This window comes from Aulonocara stuartgranti (assembly GCF_965226115.1).
Source record: "Aulonocara stuartgranti genome assembly, chromosome: 4".
NCBI classification, from domain to species: domain Eukaryota; kingdom Metazoa; phylum Chordata; class Actinopteri; order Cichliformes; family Cichlidae; genus Aulonocara; species Aulonocara stuartgranti.
In genome coordinates this window covers 8816692-8835804 of record NC_138942.1, presented here as the reverse complement: position 1 = coordinate 8835804, position 19113 = coordinate 8816692, and the positions used below count along the sequence as shown (strand labels likewise).

At 39.5% G+C, this 19113-nt stretch overlaps 1 protein-coding gene across 1 annotated transcript; it reads left to right on the top strand.

Moving 5' to 3' along the window:
- The first annotated feature begins 1790 nt into the window (after nucleotides 1-1790).
- Nucleotides 1791-17272, top strand: cavin1a (caveolae associated protein 1a). The gene is made up of 2 exons (XM_082529766.1): nucleotides 1791-3429; nucleotides 16037-17272. The coding sequence occupies exons 1-2, from the start codon at nucleotides 2929-2931 to the stop codon at nucleotides 16799-16801; spliced, it is 1266 nt and encodes a 421-aa protein (XP_082385892.1). The 5' UTR covers nucleotides 1791-2928; the 3' UTR covers nucleotides 16802-17272.
- The last annotated feature ends 1841 nt before the right edge of the window (nucleotides 17273-19113 follow it).

The following is a 19113-nucleotide window of genomic DNA, read 5'->3' as shown; positions in this document are numbered from 1 at the left end:
TATAATACAAAAAAATGATAGCCTGCACATCAAGAAAACCAAAAGACAGACTTACTTTACAAACGTGTAACAGAGACATCAAATGACATAGAAATTATGACATAATCCTTAAACCCACTCAGATTTTATTCATCACACTATGGTGGATTTCTCCATAATATTTCTACAGAATTTTGAACTGTAGACCTATTTAGAATATGTATATGTATATATAACCATGAATAACCATTAAAACTGTTAAACACTGTCCCCATTTTTGTATAATTATCTATTTCAGGATCAATCAACACTCATTCCAAACTAGTATATACATTCAAAGCAATGACAAGAATTCTTGCATGTGTCAGCTCTGTTTTCCACACTCTGAAAAGCCAGTGGCCCCCACCCCCACCCCTGTCCCAACCCTTCTTTTGAGCTCTCTTTTAATCTAAATTCTAAATGAATTAAATGGATAAATGGATTCTGTTTTATTGTTGCATTATTTTTTTATATTCCGGGCATTTGTGCTTGTAGATAGCCACATAATGTACTCACATTTATACACATTATGTACACATCATTTTTCTCTTCTTACTGACTGCTCACATTGTTTTTAAGTCACACTGTAACTATCCATTCTTGCAGCACTATATTCTATATGCTATAAGCACTTTATCTACCTCTCATTCATGGGCAATTTAGAATCACCTATTAACATAACATGCATGTTTTTGTACTGTGTGAAGAAGCTGTAAACCCACACTAGGTACTCACAGTTTTTTCTTTGTTTGTTTGTTGTTGTTGTTTTCCAGGATAAAATCTATAAGTTCTTCAAATAAACCCCATTGAGTTTGTTTGGAATGGTTTTGTTTGTTTGTTTGTTTTGTTTTGTTTTTTCTTGTGGCAAAGACCTAATTGTTTTTCAGTCAATGTCCTTAACCAAGTTAACCGAGTAAGAGATGGATGGATGAACAGACATCAGAACCCCTGTAAAGAAGTAATTTTGGCATTCATGCCTTGCAGAAGTATCAATCTGCTGTTGTCTGTTTTAATACATTGTTGTTTAGTAAGGCCTCCATCACAACTACATCTGTTCTAAAAGAGCTTCTTAGGAGAGACATTTTTTCATTTTTTATCAATACATATTATTGTTTTTTAAAGATATATTTTCCATTTATCATAAAAAAAAGTTACAGTAAATGAAGTTCTAAGAATGTAATTTAATTTCGCTGCCTAAACAAGACCAAAATTGTTGTAATTGATGATTTTAAAGAGGTTCAGAAGAAGTTGCACCCGCCTTTGTGAACAGAGAGAAAGTATCTGATGGGGTACCAAGAGAGGAACTGCGGTGTTGCATGGGGAAGTCTATATTGATGTGGTGAGCTGTGTGGTAGGAGTGGCAGATGGATTCAAATTGTATAGATTTTAGACATTGTGATCTTTAGTGATAGTAGAGATCAATCGGAAGACAGCCTGGAGAGGTGGAGCCATACTCTGGAGACAAGAAGAATTTAAGTCATTATAGAATAGTAATATAGAATACATGTGTGTGAATGAGAGGAAGGCAGGTCTAATGATGAACCTACAATGGGTAAAGGTAGTGAAGGTGGAAGAGTTTAAGTACCTTTTGCAATATATACATTTATATGTGTACAAAATATATTCAGCAATATATAACACAAGCAGAAAATGAAAGGGGAAAGGTTCATTTGCATGAACTTCATCCTGACCTCTGGTGGTCAAAGAGACTCTAAATCTCAGCTCTTACTTTGAACAAACCAACCGGAAGTACTACTGCGCTATTGCACGTGAAATGACAACAGTAGCGTACAACTGTTGTTCCTCCCGGAGACCACTGGAGGGAAGTGAAAGTGAACCACGTTAGTAAATGATTATCTTAATAGTTAAGTTAATAGTATTTGTGTTTTTTGATTAAATATAACGTTTAGGACCAAGTTTAAGTCGCCAAAACTGTCAAAAAAAAAAAAGTCCTCTAATTTCGAGGCTTCTCTGTCCTCCTTACATTGGCTCCCTATAAAGTTTAGGTTTCAATTTATACCGCTTTCTATTAGTGAACTACAAGAGCCATCGATCTCTTAGAACAGCTGATCAGTGCTTGTTGGGGATATCTAAGTCTGCCCTAAGGACAAAAAGAGACCGCTTATGGGACTGTGGCTTGCAATCTATGGAACTTACTGGGAGTGAAGTAGTCTAAGTTAATAATGAGAGTGTGCAGGCTTGTTTACATTTAGTTTTATCTGTTTATACCATTTAAATAGTTGTATCTTAAGTTTTTCCTAAATTGCATTTTTGTTTTTGAAGCACTTCTGTTCTTGAAAAAATTCTATATAAGCTTTACTTACTTACTCTGTTCAGTGTAGCTGTGATTTAAAACTCTTTCAACTGTGTCACATTTCCCCGTGTTGACCAAATGTTTCTTTTTTTGTGATATCACACCTAGTGGCACTCACCTTTCCTTTTTCCCTGAGAGCACTGTTATGTCACTGCAAGAGGTGGAGTCTGGAAGTTCTGCCTTGTACTTGGGGACAGAATAGGGTGGAGCCGCAGCAGCAGGGGGAGCTATGGGTGGAGGCTGGGTGTGAGAAGGGAAATCTGTGACTGGGTGCTTTCACAGGGAGCAGAGGCATTTGACTCAGGGTACACATGCTTGAGCTGTGAGAGGCCCTACTCCCCTTGGCTGGCTGGCATCCCGGAGCAGAGGCAGAGAGAGACAGAGAAAGTTGAATGCGAAAGACTGAGGGTGAAGAGAATTTTAACTGTAAAGCAAACTACAAAGAGGGAAACAAGTGGTAAAGAAAGTTGTCTAAGCGGTAGGAAAGAGAATAAGGGACTAAGTTGAGTTCAGCGTGGCTCCTCTAGATTACTTTTCACCAGGGTATTTTTATCTGTAGTGAGCGTGCAAGCAGTTTGTATTTGGAATTGAGAGCAATGGCTGATACAGGTGTCAAGAAGGAGCATGGAGCCCTTGCAGAAGTGTCTTACGATGATGAAGAGGTCGCTCTGGTGGGTGCCGCCACAGAGCCGGCAGTAGATGACGATGATCCAGCTGAGGCGACCGATCCGGTGCTGGCAACTGGCTCGGGGGGGAAGAGTGAAGCGCAGATGAATGGGGTCATGATTCTGTCTCTGCTCGACAAGATTATCGGGGTGGTAGACCAGATCCAGCAGACCCAGAATGGGCTGGAGGCCCGGCAAGAAGGCATGGAGAAGTCAGTGTCAACCATCCAAGGGGAGCTGTCTAAGTTGTCCAAGAATCACATCGACACCGCCAACACTGTCAACAAAATGCTGGAGAAGGTACGCAAGGTCAGCGTCAACGTCAAGACAGTACGCAGCAACCTCGAGAAGCAGGCGGGCCAGATCAAGAAGCTGGAGAGCAACGAGTCTGAGCTGCTCAAGAGACGCAACTTCAAAGTCCTCATCTATCAGGTGAAATGGCATCTATGTGTGTAGGTCATAAAGTAATGAAAATTAAATGATTAATCTATTAGATCTGGCTGTTATAAATATAAATATGTACTTGTTAGAGATGTGTTGCATTTCCCACATCACAAACAAAGGTTGGGAAGAAGTGTGAAATTCACTTGAAAGGCTCTCAGAACTACCTTTAGACCTCATCTCACCAGAGGGAGAGAGACTCACACTGCAGCATGAGTTGACCCTTGTTGGGAAAATGAAAAGCGGACTAACAGTTTTTTTGGGGGATGCAGGATGGCTCACTCTGTGGTTTCCATGACATAAATGTCTGAATCACTTTTTCCTAAACCCTAAATCAGGCTGTGATGTTTACCAACTATTCATCAGCTTTGCTTTCCACTACTTAGAAGCCGTTGAGTAGTCAGAGGTGCATTTGTCCTTCCACAAGTGAAGGGAAAGCCAGTAGCTGCCATGGAAAATAAAGACAGGTAGTGACCTCTCCCACTCCATGCGATTATCCAGTGAAACCATATAAAGATGAGTGGGTGTAAATAAAAATATAATGCCCATGAAATATGGCATGAAGGGCTACTTGAGACAGAACCAACGCCCCACCCCTAAGTGCCCAGCAGACATAGTTGGCAGGCTGCTCCCATGTAAGATGAAGATGTCGTTTTTATTGTGAAGATTTCCCAGAAGAGCAGCACACTTAACATTCATGCATTCACGCTGTACAAGTTCACACTTGACCACATAAGTGGTTGAGTGTGAGCACTGGGCCAGGCTCAGTTTTATTTCACGTGGCAAGTGTCAGAAAATATGACATGTGACACTGACCAACTCTTTTTTAGCAAGGCATTTTCTTGTGCTCTTGTGCTGGAATAAATCTCATGACAGCATAAGAAAATTGATTCAGCAGCAGTCACTTTATGCACACAACACCAGAGCATCTGCTTAAAAAACATTAGTAATAGTGAATCTGAGGGCTGCAAGCCTCGCGTGAGTAGAGCTTACTTCAGGCTCTATATTGGCAGGCACAACGTTTTCACATCAGCCTCCCGGGATGTCCACTGTGGGAGCAGGTTACACTACTGGCATCTTGCAGAAATCCAATCATAGATCCTAGACCTTTAAATTACACTGCAAAGCAGGTGCCTCCTGCTGTTTTTGACACTACATGTTGTACTGCAAGCCAGTGTGTAAATTTGGTTGTCTATGTTGCAGGTTCTTTATTTAAATATGTTTGTAAATGTGCAGTTTTCTTTTAAGAAGCTACTAAACTTTTCAAATCAGATTTAAGTAATTTATTTTTGTTTACTTATGATTGCAGACAGAGCATGAATCACCTCTTGCTATTTTCTCACCTGTGACGCACTTATCGCTGGCTGCACTTGATCGTTGTGATATTTTCAAAGCAGTTGTAGGAGCTGGTGATCCCATGTTGCAGTAGCTGTTTTGGGCTCACGCAGTCTATTTATTGCCAGTGAATGGTTGCACTGTGTCCAGTTTAATTGACTGACAGATATTGGCAGCAGTGCAAATTTAAAGCTGGCTCACAGTCAAGTTTCACCACTTTCCACCATCTCCATGTGTGTTAATGTGTTAGAGTGGGAAAAGTTTAAGATTAGAACTAGGTTAAGGATAAGGTAAGGATTACTGTAAACTATGTAGAGGTTAAGTTAGGTATCTGTGGAATTAGTGTCAGGTAGTGTACCAGCGGGTGAGTGTGTGTAAGTGTTGGTGTGTGTGCGTCTGTGCCAATATCCTCGCTAATGTTGGCTTTCAACACTGTCAGTGAAGGCAGAACGTGAATGAGATAAATGAAACTTTTTCAATGTAGGATTTTGTACTTTACTTACTTGCATTAACTACAGGTTATTTTTCTTGTGTCTGTTTTTGCTGTTTGTTATGCGAATAGCCACATAGTCTAGGAGTTCTTGGCCCAAAAGGCTTTGACAGGGATGCTTTAAAATTAAACCTGCAAAGGCGATAGCTTTCAGGATACCCTGGTAACAGAAGGGCGTGACGGTGAAACCAGAGGGGTGGGGAAGCATTCAGCTCTTTACTTGATTAAAGAGCTCAGTGCTTCCTGCTTGGGTTGGCTGTCGTTAAGGAGTAGAGCTGGTCATCTACTAATTAAAAGGTTGGTGGTTTGATCTCTGGCTGCTCAAGTCTGCATGCCCAAGTATCCTTGTGCATGATACCGAGCCCAAAGTTATAAAGGTACAATATTGCATATCACAAATATTTAATAATAAATATAATAATAAAGTATTTAGGCCTAAATATATTTCTGTTGATGAAGTTTCTTGTAACAACACACCTGAGCAAATAAATCACAAAAAGTCCTCATTAACTCCAGAATTGCTCTAATTAAAAAACAGCACTTTCTTTTTTTAGTTTACAATTTAAACTATATCCCATGGACAACTTATGCACAATTCTGAGGTTGTTTTAGATCCATGTCTGTGAGGGTCTTCCTTTTCTCTCAGCACAAGACACGCCTGGTTAATCTGTAGGCTTCAGATGACCAGTGTTTTCAATGAGCCTCTGTCTTTAACACCCTTTCTGACTGTTGCGTTCGGTATTGCTGCCATTTGTGGATCGCATGTCATATCAAGAGGAGCAACTGTGAGCCCAGGTTTATTTCCTCATCCCCATTAATCTCATGCAGCAGGCATTTGACTATTTTAGTGCTTCCAACCAAGGCACACTTCCTGTTTTTTGTTTGCTGATTGCAGTAGCTGTCAGAGGAAATAAACCCAGAGCCAAGAGATAATTTGATAAATCTAGACTGCAGCTTCTTAATTAAAGCTTTATGGTAGCTGTAATGTTAGAGCTGTAAATATTCTCAATTTTTTGGTGGATTTTTTGGTGGATTCCAGTAATGATGGAGTTTTACTTTTTGAAACACAAAAAGAAATTAGCCTTTCCCAAGCATGATTACTAACAAAGAGCTTTCTTAGCTTCCTGCTTTTTTCCCAGCTCTATGACAATTATAAAAGATTGGTCATAACCAAACAGAGCAGGCACAGCTATGTCAGTTTTATAGGCCTTTAGTTAGCTTAGTCAAGGGTGTGTAGTTTATTTTACCAAGGGACCACATAAGAACTTAAACTGAACTTAGTTCTACTAAGTTTGGGGCCCTTGGGAAATTGCCCACTCCTGGCTTAAACAGTTGCTTTTCAAAACCCTTAAAAGGTCCTACCACTGACTTAGCCCTACACTATATCCTATATGGTCTGCCTAGGCAATACTAGAGGACAAGTATCAAAGACGGGGTCCTGCTGTGTCAACTTCAGTGGATTTAGTGTCATTTGAGGGAAAAGAATAATTAGCATATCTACATGCACAGCAAACCAATCATTATTAATGAGCGCTCTGGCATCTATCAAGTACATACAGTTTAATGTTAATGGAATGGACCGATCATGCATATGTGCATGGTCACTCCCAAAGATTGACCCAGGAAAACATGACATGTACTAGTAGGTATCCAACATTTTGCAAAGTTTTACTTTAAATGTGAAAAGTAACCATGAATTTTAAATTGCTGTAATTCAACCAATCAGATCTCTCTGTGTTTTGTAATGCTCATTATCTATGTAATTATGTGGATTAATCTAGTTTATGCAATATGATATGGGTATGTCAGTCAGAGTGTGAGACAGTACTGCTGTGTGTCTGGAATTAGGGTGTGTTTGGCTGCAGCTCAAGGACAGTGATATCCATGTGGTCAACTCTATCAGGGAGATGTAAGCTTCTCGGTTACAGGCTGCTTATTCCACACTAGCCCCACAGACCTTCCAGAGCTCAAATCGCAGCCAACAAGCCTCACCACCAGCATAAGCCTACTTTTCTCTTATAGCTTTTCACCGTGCCCAGACTGTTTAATAACCCAGTTCAATTTATTCCAAACATAGCGATTCAACCAAAGCTCTTTTGCTCTTTCAGCTCAATAAATCTTTGTTTCTAGGTAGAAAGTGGGTCTCAGGCTCATTAAATACAGGGTTGTTGTGAAGTACTTAGCAGACTCTTGCAGGCAATAGCAACAAACTCTACCAAAAAGCACTCAACCGGCAGCACAAAGTTAGTGTTGTGATTCATCCTGCTGGCATCTCTCTGCCCCTCCTGCCAGCATACTCACTTGTTCTCCTCCCTCCTCAGTTTCTCTCCCTTATCACTCCCCATCAACTCTGCATTAGCCCTTTTTACTCCCACTCAGACTTCTAATCCACATTTAAACGTCATTCACTCCTCTCAGCCTCTCTTCGGTTGGTCTTTCTGTACTCCTCTACCCTGAAAGATCCTGCCGACTCTACGTTTAAGTGTTACAACTTAGCTACAAAGATGAACTCTGTGTGGATACGGTATTCAAAATGCTCATGTTGGTAGTTTCCCTTTTGTGACTTCATGGAGTCAAAATGCTCTTGCTTTAAGCTTTTCTTTGCCAAATTTGGATGTACTCCTCTAATCACTCTCTCTTTCCTTCTCTCACATATTTCGTTGACAACAGGGAACAACTGAGCTCAACCCAATGAGTAACAGTAGCCCTTTTTCATTCTGTTTGGAACTCCTTTTTATTTTTGAGCGTCCTAAGCCATTATCCTTTTGCGGCAAAAATACTGCTTTGTCATCTGTGTATCAGCTGCCGTCCTCTGCTATTGTTCGGGTTGTCTTTCTGTTTTCTTTGCTTTGGTTTATTTTGCAGGAAACAACATAAATATACAAGATTGTGTTGAAAAAGACAGTTATTTAGAACAGTTAAGACTGGCTAAGGACCAGAGGTTGGGTAGGATAATTGGATAAATGTTTGACAAACAAGCATACAGGACATTTCCTCTCTGATCTACTTTTTCAGATCAAGTGTACAGCACGGTGTGGTTTCACCAGAAGCTGAGGTTGGATTTGCTGAGAGTGTTACTCTATCCCTTCCTGTGCTTCTCACGCTAAAGTATACAGTTTATACAGCAGAAAGAGGACCCCTTGCTACTTCAACACGTGAAAACAGTGTACATGTGTATATATATTTTTGAATTAATATATTAAATATGGCTGATAATTTTGCCTGTGATTGCTTAAGTTAGCCACTGTGTCAGCTCAGTCTTACACAGCACTTACAGAGAATATGTGATTGACAGGATGTAGTGCACTAGGGAGATTTTGACATAGTGCATAGAGATGTTGTTTAAAGGAAATGGGGCTAGTGTTGTGTTACGCATGAAAACCAAAAAACCCTCACCATTACCTGCGACATCAGTGTGCGTATGTATCAGCATTATCTTTATATCTAATGTTTTCGTGTGAGCTGTTTGCCTTGCTCTGCAAGAGATCATTCTGTGGTGCGTATTTTAAAATAACCATATTTCATGTGTCCTGAATTCAAGCCACAGCTGCCTTCCCATCTCACCAAACATCCCCATCCCACAGCAGCAGACATGATTTACCAGCTGGGGCACTGATCAGGCCACCCCTCAATTTTGTCATTTGTAGTTGTCATCCAGCTTCTTGGCCAGCTAACAGACATGTGTCCTCATACCACATCACAACTTGGTGGAAGCTTCTGATACTCTCTGGGCTGTTTATTCCAAGATTTGTAGGCACTAGGCACACCCTTCATCTACAAGAGCACAGCCAAAAAAAAATAAAGTTGGCCAAATGATATGACTTGGTATATTTAAGGAAACTGTTATGTTGCCTGTTGCTATAAATACACCAGTAGCAATGCAACGAAATGCCATAGTGTCCTATTTCATTGAGTGGGTGTGAGTTTAACAATGTGGAGTACCATTTGATTGATAAATTGAATTACAAATGGCAAATGTGGATGTTTCTCTTTGTATTTCTTGTAATTGTGTATATGCTGTCAATTGTATATAAGATTTATATTATATATATAAGATATATAGATATGTTTACTATTAATATGACCAAATGTTATTCTTGTAATTTAACATGAGTGCATGTGAAAGTAAGATCTGGACTGTGCAAGCCGACAGTCTAAAGTGCTACAGTCAGGTTTCCCAGTGGTATGTTTCGCTGCTGCTGTGACGGCTTGCTCTTCTTGTCACTGGCATGTGAATTATAGGCTGTCACTCAGCGTGTGCCAGGACACCGTGGGTTTTGTGTACCCTTGGCATTAGATTTTGCATGCACATGGATGTTTTGGATGATTAATCTATAAATAATGGAAACAGTACTTAAATTATGTTAACAGAGGCGAACTTTGAAGGTGAAATGTGCTTGTAAGCTCACATATAAGTACATAATTAAGACTAAGTGTACAATAACATTGATGAGTTACTGAATTGACGGCAATCCCATTTTTAATATGTCATCATCATCATTAATTTGCTGTGAATTAATACTAGAGTCAGTTACTGATTTGGTTGAGTGTTGCGTTAACATGAGTAAAATGCACTTACTTGATTATAACATTACATAATATTATAAAGCAGTAATTGGCTTTTTTTTTTTTTGCAGAAAAGAATAAGGTTACAATAATAACACTGTCCCTTAAAGAAGACATGTTCATAGTAGATTATGCAAATGCATGCATACACACACTGAACATTTTAAAATGTGAGATTTGATCATTTCTAAAACTACATCCTATTCTTACCTTGGATATAATACATTTGGATATAATACCATGTTATATAATACGTTTCCAGCACTCTGGCTTTTAGCTCGGACAGGGACGTAAATGGAAAAGTAAATTTTCCATCTTTGCATGAAACTAACCCAGCTGGGATTCCAGTGGTTTCACAGTAATGGATGTGGGAAGGCTGGGCTGGGGAAAAGGGCTTCCCCATTTATAAAATAACAAATTACTGCAAGAGAAAAAAAACAAGAAACTCCCTTCCTGTGGTATAAAATATAACATGGCATTGCCGTATTGACTGCGTGGTATAAAGAAGTCCTCTTTTTTGCAATGAATGTGACTACAGACAGCTGAAGTGGCTGTTTTTGCCCCATAACCCACAGGACACTTTAACAAGATGCCGTCAGGGCAATTTGTGTAAAACGAATAGGGGAGCTTCATGAAACATTGTATTCTTAGTCGCAAACCCCAAACTGCCTGAAGTAGAACGCAGCTAATCTAGTCATCTGTGCATTGCTTGAGCCTTATTTGGGAAAGCGTGGGAGGCCTCAATATTAATGACCAGAGTACATTAATGTCCTTATTTTAACCTCCACACACTCGTTGGGGATCAAAGCATCGTGATTCAGGCCATTGCAACGCTCTAACACACAAACCTTCTACTCTGCTTCTTGTCAATCTTTCATTTAGCCTTTTTCAGTTCTCGGGGGGGGGCATACGGGTCAATGAGATCACTCATTGTGAAAGCTAAGTGCACAGCTGCAAGGACTGCTAAGGATCAGACAGCTGCTCCTGTGACTCACTGGAGAGGCCTTTCATCACACTGCCTCAAAAGGATTGGTGTGTGTCTGTTTTTCACTTGAGTAGGTGGATCAGGGTTGTCTGTTTTATTGGCACGGGTTGATTATCTAACAATAGTCCGGCTTGCTACGTACCAAAGGCAACATCAGTAATTAATGAACTGCGTTGGTTTTTTAAATCTGACATTTATCATAGGTGCAAGTAGGGAATAAAAAAAAACCAAATGTTTGCAGTTAATCAAAGCAGAACAAAGCCACAAACACCTTTACATTATGATTACACATACCACAAACTGAAAGCTGCGCAACCACCTTCTAGACACGTGCTGAGCAGAGAACACAGTCACTGTGTTGTGCATGTGCAACACTTCTGACTTTTAATCATCTTGGCTTGACAAAATGATGCTAAAATCTTGTCAGCGACACAATAAGTATGCAAGAATGTTCAACACAGTGGGTTAGTAAGGGTCTTTTAGCAGATAGAGAGACAGCGACATGCCAGCAGCTTTAGTCAGAACGTCTGTTGTCTCAGTATAGTGCTAATTGAGGACACTGTTTCCTCTGTTGTCCTTGGTAACAGACTGTATGAGTCAGACTAGTAACATTAAGCCTCTGACAATTAAAAGGTGCTGCTGTAAAGAGTTTTAATTAAATTATATTTCAGGCAGGTTTTTAACCTTGATTAGAAACATTGTTGTTGAATTTTTCATTAAAAACCAATTTCCTCAAAGCCAGAGGGTTTGATCTCCCACAGGTGTAATGATTCTCAGTGTTTTAATCTTTTCCTGCTTCACTTTTCTGGTTCAACTGTTTTTCCATAATTGATTTAGCTGTTTTCCACCTTTTTCTTTTTCTAGGATTCACGCCATTCGTTGAGTAGAGCGCACTTACTCCGTCACTTTTCCCCTGGAGCTTGTTAGCAAACGCACACAGAAATACAGTGCTCACTTTTCCACAGCGATTAAAGTGGAAGGAGTAAGGAAGGTAACACAGGGACGCAAATGGAATTACTATATTTGTCCTCAAGCTCTTAAGGGGCGTGCACACAGGAAGAGACAAACGGCAATGCTGCAACTGTTAAGGAAATCACTCAAAGTCCTGTACAAAAACTTTGCTGCAGTGGAGTGTTTCGTGTTGAGTGATTCGCTTTTTATGTAAATCAGTGTTAATCTCTCAACTTGTAATCTCGCTCTTAAACCCAGACAGGGTTTATCACAGTTTCCATAGAGTGGGCTGTATCAGGTTTTCAGAATGTAAACAGTGAAACTTTCCCATGAGCCTAGAAAGGCTAATTGAAAATTTTATAAATGTGAAGTGCGACGCAGTACTCAGATTCATCATTATAATTTCTAACAGAGTTATTCTTAGAGCTCACGTAAGCTTGTGACAAATAGATTTGTATATAGCATGTGTTTAAGTCGTAGACTAGGTTTGAGGAATAGCCTTAAATACTGAAATGTTGATCTCTACACTCTAACATGTTGCAACTAGACTTATAGGCTATATCGCAAAAAAGAGGCATCCATATAAAGGGTTTTTTTCTTTGTTTGTCATATATTTATGTTTAGGAACTATCTTAAAACAGACAATCATGGATTGCAGTGTTGGCCAAAATGGAACTGGTCGAGATACACTTTCTAGTTTTAAAAAAAGCAGCTTTTACGGTAAATATTTAGGACAGAACGAGACAAAAATGAATAAAAGAGAATAGAAAATGCTGAAGGAGCAATGCTTTTTTTCTTCATCAGTTTTAAGTAAAACGTTTGTCATTTTTCTCACAAAAGTATTTCGGCCAATGATTTGATTTGCATTACATAGCTCTAGTGAGGTGCAGTATAACAATGTTATGTATGATTTCACCTGTTTCCTGCCAGGCACTGCTGTTTTCCATTGGCTCCACACTTTCTTTTCAAGCACTCAGTATAGCTTCATGGGAAAAACTGCGAATAACAGTGTCTCTGTTTCTGTCGGCTTACATTGCTCATACTTGCTCTCAGTTACGCCATTTTCATACCTTTTCTTTGTGTTATGTCAAAAGCACAAGACACAAATAATATAATGTATATATTTGCACATAAAAATTCTGCAGGAAAATCTGAGAAGGGGAGGAGGAGCTGGTGTATACTTTCTAAGGTCACCTAAATAAATTAAATGAATTTAATTAAATGAACACATTTAATTCTGTGTGTGGCTATCATGAAGTGTGTATATAGAAGTTGTCTTATATATGAGGTCACATTTTACAACAGCAAATGGGAATCTGTTGCAGTATTATGTGTTTATGCGTTCAAAAATATATTTAATTATCATCTCATTACTCAGCCCTACTGTGCTCACTGAGCTAACCTGCAAAACATTTGCAGTATATATTTTAGTTTAAGAGGAATATGCTCAGCAGCTGCCGAACATGTGCCAATATATTGTTGTAGACATGTCAGTTGTTTGTCCAGCTAAACTTCACCTCACTACCCACCAGAGACAGCATGAGGGGGTGGTTGCTATGGTGATAGAGCGTTGTGTTTATCCGTTGCTGTGTGGGAGGGGAAGGGAGGGAGCTTCTTAGTGGTGCAGTAGTCAGCAGCCAGAGAACAGTACATGGAATCCAGAGAGCGGGAAAGGCCAGCCTAAAATAAACCCACACAGAGTGGGTCGAGCAGGTTTATACTATATACAGTGCTGAATATGGTTGCAATGTCCATTTTATGATAGGATCGCGTGGCAGTATTTGAATGGTGCAGAGATATGTGCTACTGATGTGATCTGACAGCTGTTTGTCTTTTACAAGTTAGGAATAAGCGCTGATAATACAGGTCACGTAATATTTAGTGTTATACTAGTGATATTACAGTTGTTATATTACAGTAGGAAACTATTAATTATCAAAAAACTATAACTTTCAAACCTTAAGCCAACTTAGAGCAGGGATTCTTAAAATTTTGATGACCATGTGACAAGTAAAGGAACCAAAACACAATTTAGGGCCACACAAGAAAAAAAGCCCCTGTGTTTGTAATGTGTTGTTTCAGAATGGCGGTTTATGCTGGTAGCTAATGCTGATGCAGTGTAATTCAGCTTTTAAAGTCTTACTGACCCCTCAATGTACTTTAGATCAGCGGTCCCCAACCCCGGGGCCTCAGACCGGTACCAGTCCGTGAGTCATTTGGTACCGGGCCGCGAGAGTTGAGGTTCAGGTGTGAAATGTATGGTTTTCAGGGTTTTTATCGGTTTTCAGCGTTATTTTGTTATCGTTTTTATCGTTAACTCGGTTTTCCTGGGTCTTTTCACGTGTGTTATGAATAAATCTTCTTTTTTTCAGTACCGGTACTAGTTTTATTTTGTTGTATTTATCCGCCTTAAAGGCGCCTTAAAGGCGCCTTAAAGGCCGGTCCGTGAAAATATTGTCGGGCATAAACCGGTCCATGGTGCAAAAAAGGTTGGGGACCGCTGCTTTAGATGTCACATTTATGCAGCATTTGTCCTATGTACTTGAAGCACTTTATCTACATCACATCAGCAGTCAGTTTAGAATCACAAGTTAACTTAGGAAACCCACACAGGTACAGGGAGAACATGCAAAAAGCAAGAAAGAACAATGAGTATTCTTGCTGTGAAATGACTGAAATGCTATTTACTCCACCATCAAGTTACCTAAATTGTCATTTAAAGTGTGAAAGGGTGACTACTGCCTAGGCAGTATTCGCATTTAGGTGTATGCATTGTAATTATAGCAGCTTATAATAACAGTGGCTGACAAATTATTCCCACCTTATTGAAATGTTTCTTTTTACAATTTTCAAATAAAGATGTGTCGTCCCTCATAGTGGAGATGATAAACAAACCTTTGCTACATGCGAGCAGCGCTGTGTCTGTTTCATCTGAGTCCGTGTTCTGCAGGATAATTATTTGTCTGATTGTGGCTCTTTAGCGGACTGATATTAGACAAAATAGATATGAGGCCTTTTATGCCTCTTAAATTAACTTCAGATGTAAACACTCATTGGTATTTGAACCTAGATGTCAGACTGTGAACATCCTAAATATTCCTAAATATCTAGGTTGGTCTCATGAATTACTGATTTTTTTCATGTGTATCTACAAAGTCAGTGACTATAGTGATGGTGTACTGAGGTGTGGTTCAGCAGGGTGGGTCGACTGATCCCTCTATCAGTAACTGACAGTTGGGGGAATCACATTTCTATCATAGTACTGCTCCTCCCTTTGTGGATATCTGGAATGACACTGTCCTGCCAAACAACATGGAAATGTGGTCTACTTTGTTGACAGATGTAAAATGAAAAAATGTAAGTGCTTTGATTTAAGGTTTTGTTTTTGTTTTATTGTAACTTGTAGGGGGGTATTCAAATAGATGCACATCCAAGTGGTTTGACAGGGTGATACCTTCCCGTGTAGCTTTGCATAGAACAAATACTATGGTCCTGCTTCTGGGCTTATGTATGCAGCAATTTCTGGTCATCTCTGAAACTGCTGCACTTTGCATTATGTGCTAAACCGAAACTATTCTAACCACTAAGTATTTCCAGTGAAATTTAACCACCAGTCTTTATTCTGCATTTTATTATCAACACTTTTGCCGACCAAACACAAGCTGAAATTGTCTACTGAGAGATTTAACTGAAGATTAGGTCTTCAGACTTTTATACAGAAATGATATGTAAGTGGCAGGAAATAAACCTGTGGTTAGATGAACAAATTGTGAGCTTCAGTTTCATTATGACTAAAGTTGCAGATAATATAGGATTCCTTTCAGGTTTTACTAGTGTTTTAAAGACATGCCATATAATACCTATAAATATGCCAGGCTACATTCTTTTATCTTTCATAACTAAAAATTTAAAACCATTTTGTTTGCACAATTTTCAGCATATAAGTGACACCACTAGATGGCACTCCGCACCAGCTGCACACAGTGACATGTTTACACTGACTACTTGATGAGGCATGACTCTGCAGAGTTTCAGGGTGATATTTGCAATTCCGTTGCCCATTATCTTAATTTTGTATAGGTGGTACATTTGAAAACGTATTGAAACATATGCTATTTTTACATTATTCATATAATACAATTAATGAAACATCATGTCCATTGAAATGTTTGTAAAAATTGTTGTAAAGCGTGTTTAACTCAGTCTCGCTCACTCTGCTACAGTGGCTTAATGCTCTTCTCTCTTTCTTTCTTTTCTATTTTGTCCCTTAGGACCAAGTGAAGCCACCAAAGGCATCCAAATCCAAGACAGCAGAGGCGGTAGAAAGTAAAACAGCGGAGGGCCTTGAGCAAATCCCTGAAGAGGGACAGGAGGGACTCCCAGACAATCTTAATTCAGATGAAGAGGTGGTGATTGAAGAGGAGCTCATAGAGACTCGTACAAAGCGCCTCCAACGCACCACAAAAGAGCAAGTCGATAACATAAAGAAAGCCTTCTCCAAAGAGAAAATTGAGAAGACCAAACTAAAAACCAAGGAAAACTTGGAGAAGACCAAGCAGAGAACCCGTGAAAACTTGGAGAAGACAAGACAGAGAACCCGTGACAACCTGGAGAAAACTAAGCACAGTCTTGAGAAGAAGATGGGCAAGCTCGGGACCCGCATGACTCCCAACCAGGAGCGCAGGGCAAAGATAAAGAGTTCCAAAGAGAAGATGAAGAAGTCACTCACCCCTGACCACAAGATGTATGCTCGTTCCAAGACCTCCGTGTACCGCGTTCCCCCTTTTACCTTCCATGTTAAGAAGATCCGGGAAGGGGAGGAGGAGGTGGTGCAGAACACGGAGATGGTAGAAGTGAGCGAAGCCGAGGTTCAGCCAGGGGGAGAGGAGAACAGGATGGGTGTGCACGTGGAGGTGGAGGAAGGGGAGCTTGTCAGTGTAGACAGCCCCGAAATAGATACTCTGTTGGAGGTGACTGAAGACTCTGACCTGGTCAGGGTGGATACAGACCACCTAAAGAAAGCCCAAAGTGAATAGAGTCTCGTAGCTCCACGGGGCTGTGAAAGAAATTATATTAAGATGAAGAAGGAAACAGAATACTGATAAATGAATATAATCACAAAGACACAGTAGGGACTTTATAGATGATTACAATCTATGACATCTTATTTGTTTTCTGTTCTCTTTGTATTGTTCCCAACAGGGATAACTTTCATATTTGTTCATATTTAGCACTCAAATAATAGAAAGAAAGACAAAAACAGGAGTTATGTTACAGGCTGACTGGATATGCTACACTTAGAAATTAGAGTATTTGTTGTTTGTTGTTGGTTTGATTAGTTGTGTGGCTAAAAGAAAAACAAAAAAATTGTTGTGATTAAGAGACAATATTTAGTGTGGCATTTGCCTTAACAAATATGGAAAAATGAAGTTCTTGGCAATGTTTGTGTTGTAATGGACGGGTGAAGTGATGTGAATGTGTAAAGAAAAATAAATGTAAAAGTTGTAGACGGATTCTTCTACAGAAGAATTAACAGGTGAAGAAAAGATCTGTTGCACTGGACTTAAACTAAGGCGTTTAACTAAACTGTACTCCATATTTCGTAAGATTACAAACATTTTCCCAAATGTTACAATACAGTGTTTCTCATTGTTAAGCACTTAAGTGTGAATGGCTGGAAATAGATGTGCAGTTTCTATTAATATATACTAGGAACCATGAACCTGTGACAAATTCAACTATTACAATGTTTAAATGCATAACACCACACTAAAAAGCAAAATATACTGTTGTATATGTGGGGTGGTAAATTTTTCAGCTGAATTTTCAGCTTTCATTAATATTGAAAAATGAATAACTGAATGAAAATATTAATAAGATTCGGAATGTCACTTTTGCAATAGTAAAAACAGTGTTTAATGAGGATACGGCGTTTGGTGTATCTGAACACGTTCTCACTAAGCTGCACATATTGCACTGCTGCGCAAAGGGGAGATGAAAAAGACTGTATCACCATGGTCACAGCTCATCACACTATTAAAATTTCTCAAAGTAATTACAGACAGAAAAAAAGATGGTCTAGAGAGACGCGAGATGACAGTTTAATGACCGCTGTATGTAATATGGAGAAGCTGAACTATTACAGGAACATCCAAAGCAAAAAACTACGAAAATCTGGTCGTAAATTATACAATTTGGTTGGCATAAGATGGAGAAAACAACCAAGCAGTAATGAATGTAAACTGGTATGGCAATGCACAGTCAGTCTTCTGATTTTGTAAGGCCGAGCATATCGCTCTCCAGACAACAACAAGGTGAATGTATGTCTTCCATTTTGCCTCCCTGGAGACTTGAATGACCTTGATGTGGTGCAGACACACACGCAGAGGCCTACTGTGTAGCATCGACCACCATTAAAGTAATCAATGGGCGGGGAAATACAATTAAGGAGAGTGCTTGGTCAGAGCACTGCACAAACCAGAGAACATTGGGAAAGACAAAGGGGGGGGGAAGGGGGGGTCTATGTAAGGAAGGGAGAGACTACTAAATGGTGACACGTATGTGCATGTCACGTACTCAAGCATGAAGCTGAAATCACAAAAAACAATAAAGAAATCAGCCGTTGGCCTGTGAATTCACATGGGCATGTTATTTTCATAGCATTAGCCTTTTGTTTATTTTACTTTTTATTTTTTTGTATTTTATTTTATTTTATTGGCAAAGACAACCTGTGCTTTATCCATAATACTCGCTGGTTCCTTTAGAAGAAATGTGTGTTTTTGTCACCCTGTTTATTTTGTCTTGTTTTAAGCTGCTGGTTATTCAGAAAATGAGCTTCAACATTACTGCAACCTTATGTGACATAATATTACGCTTGGTGTTACTGATTTATATTCAAATAATGACGCTTGACTGATTATGTTGTGTTTAAGGCTTTTTATGCCTAACAAATTCAATATAAATAAACGCCTTACTAAATAATATTTAGTGCCTGGCATCATTCTTACGAACCTGGCTGATAATGTTGTCTTGTTTGTCAGTTTATAAGTTTATTTGTGTTCCTTCACCTACCGTGACCAGAGGGTTGAATTATAACTAAAGGTAAATAATGAAGCGCTCTTGTGTTATTAAACTCTCGATGACGTCGGCACTGCCGGTAATTCAGATGACTTCTAGGCTGGCTGTTCCGTGAAAATGTTTGTGCTCCCTCCGGTGCTACCCAGCGTAAACGTCTACTCTATGGCTTACCCGGGGGAGGGTGTTCACAGAAGAACAGCTCAGTTGCGACAGCGATACAGCGGACCTCCTCAACCAACCTCAAGCTAGTGTCCCGCCTCCTTTGCTTATA

Excerpts from the sequence above, each read along its gene's own strand:
- cavin1a (XM_082529766.1), top strand. The coding sequence starts at position 2,929 with ATGGCTGATACAGGTGTCAAGAAGGAGCATGGAGCCCTTGCAGAAGTG. Across the intron at positions 3,430-16,036 it reads TCAAAGTCCTCATCTATCAG|GACCAAGTGAAGCCACCAAA; the intron begins GTGAAATGGCAT and ends TTTGTCCCTTAG.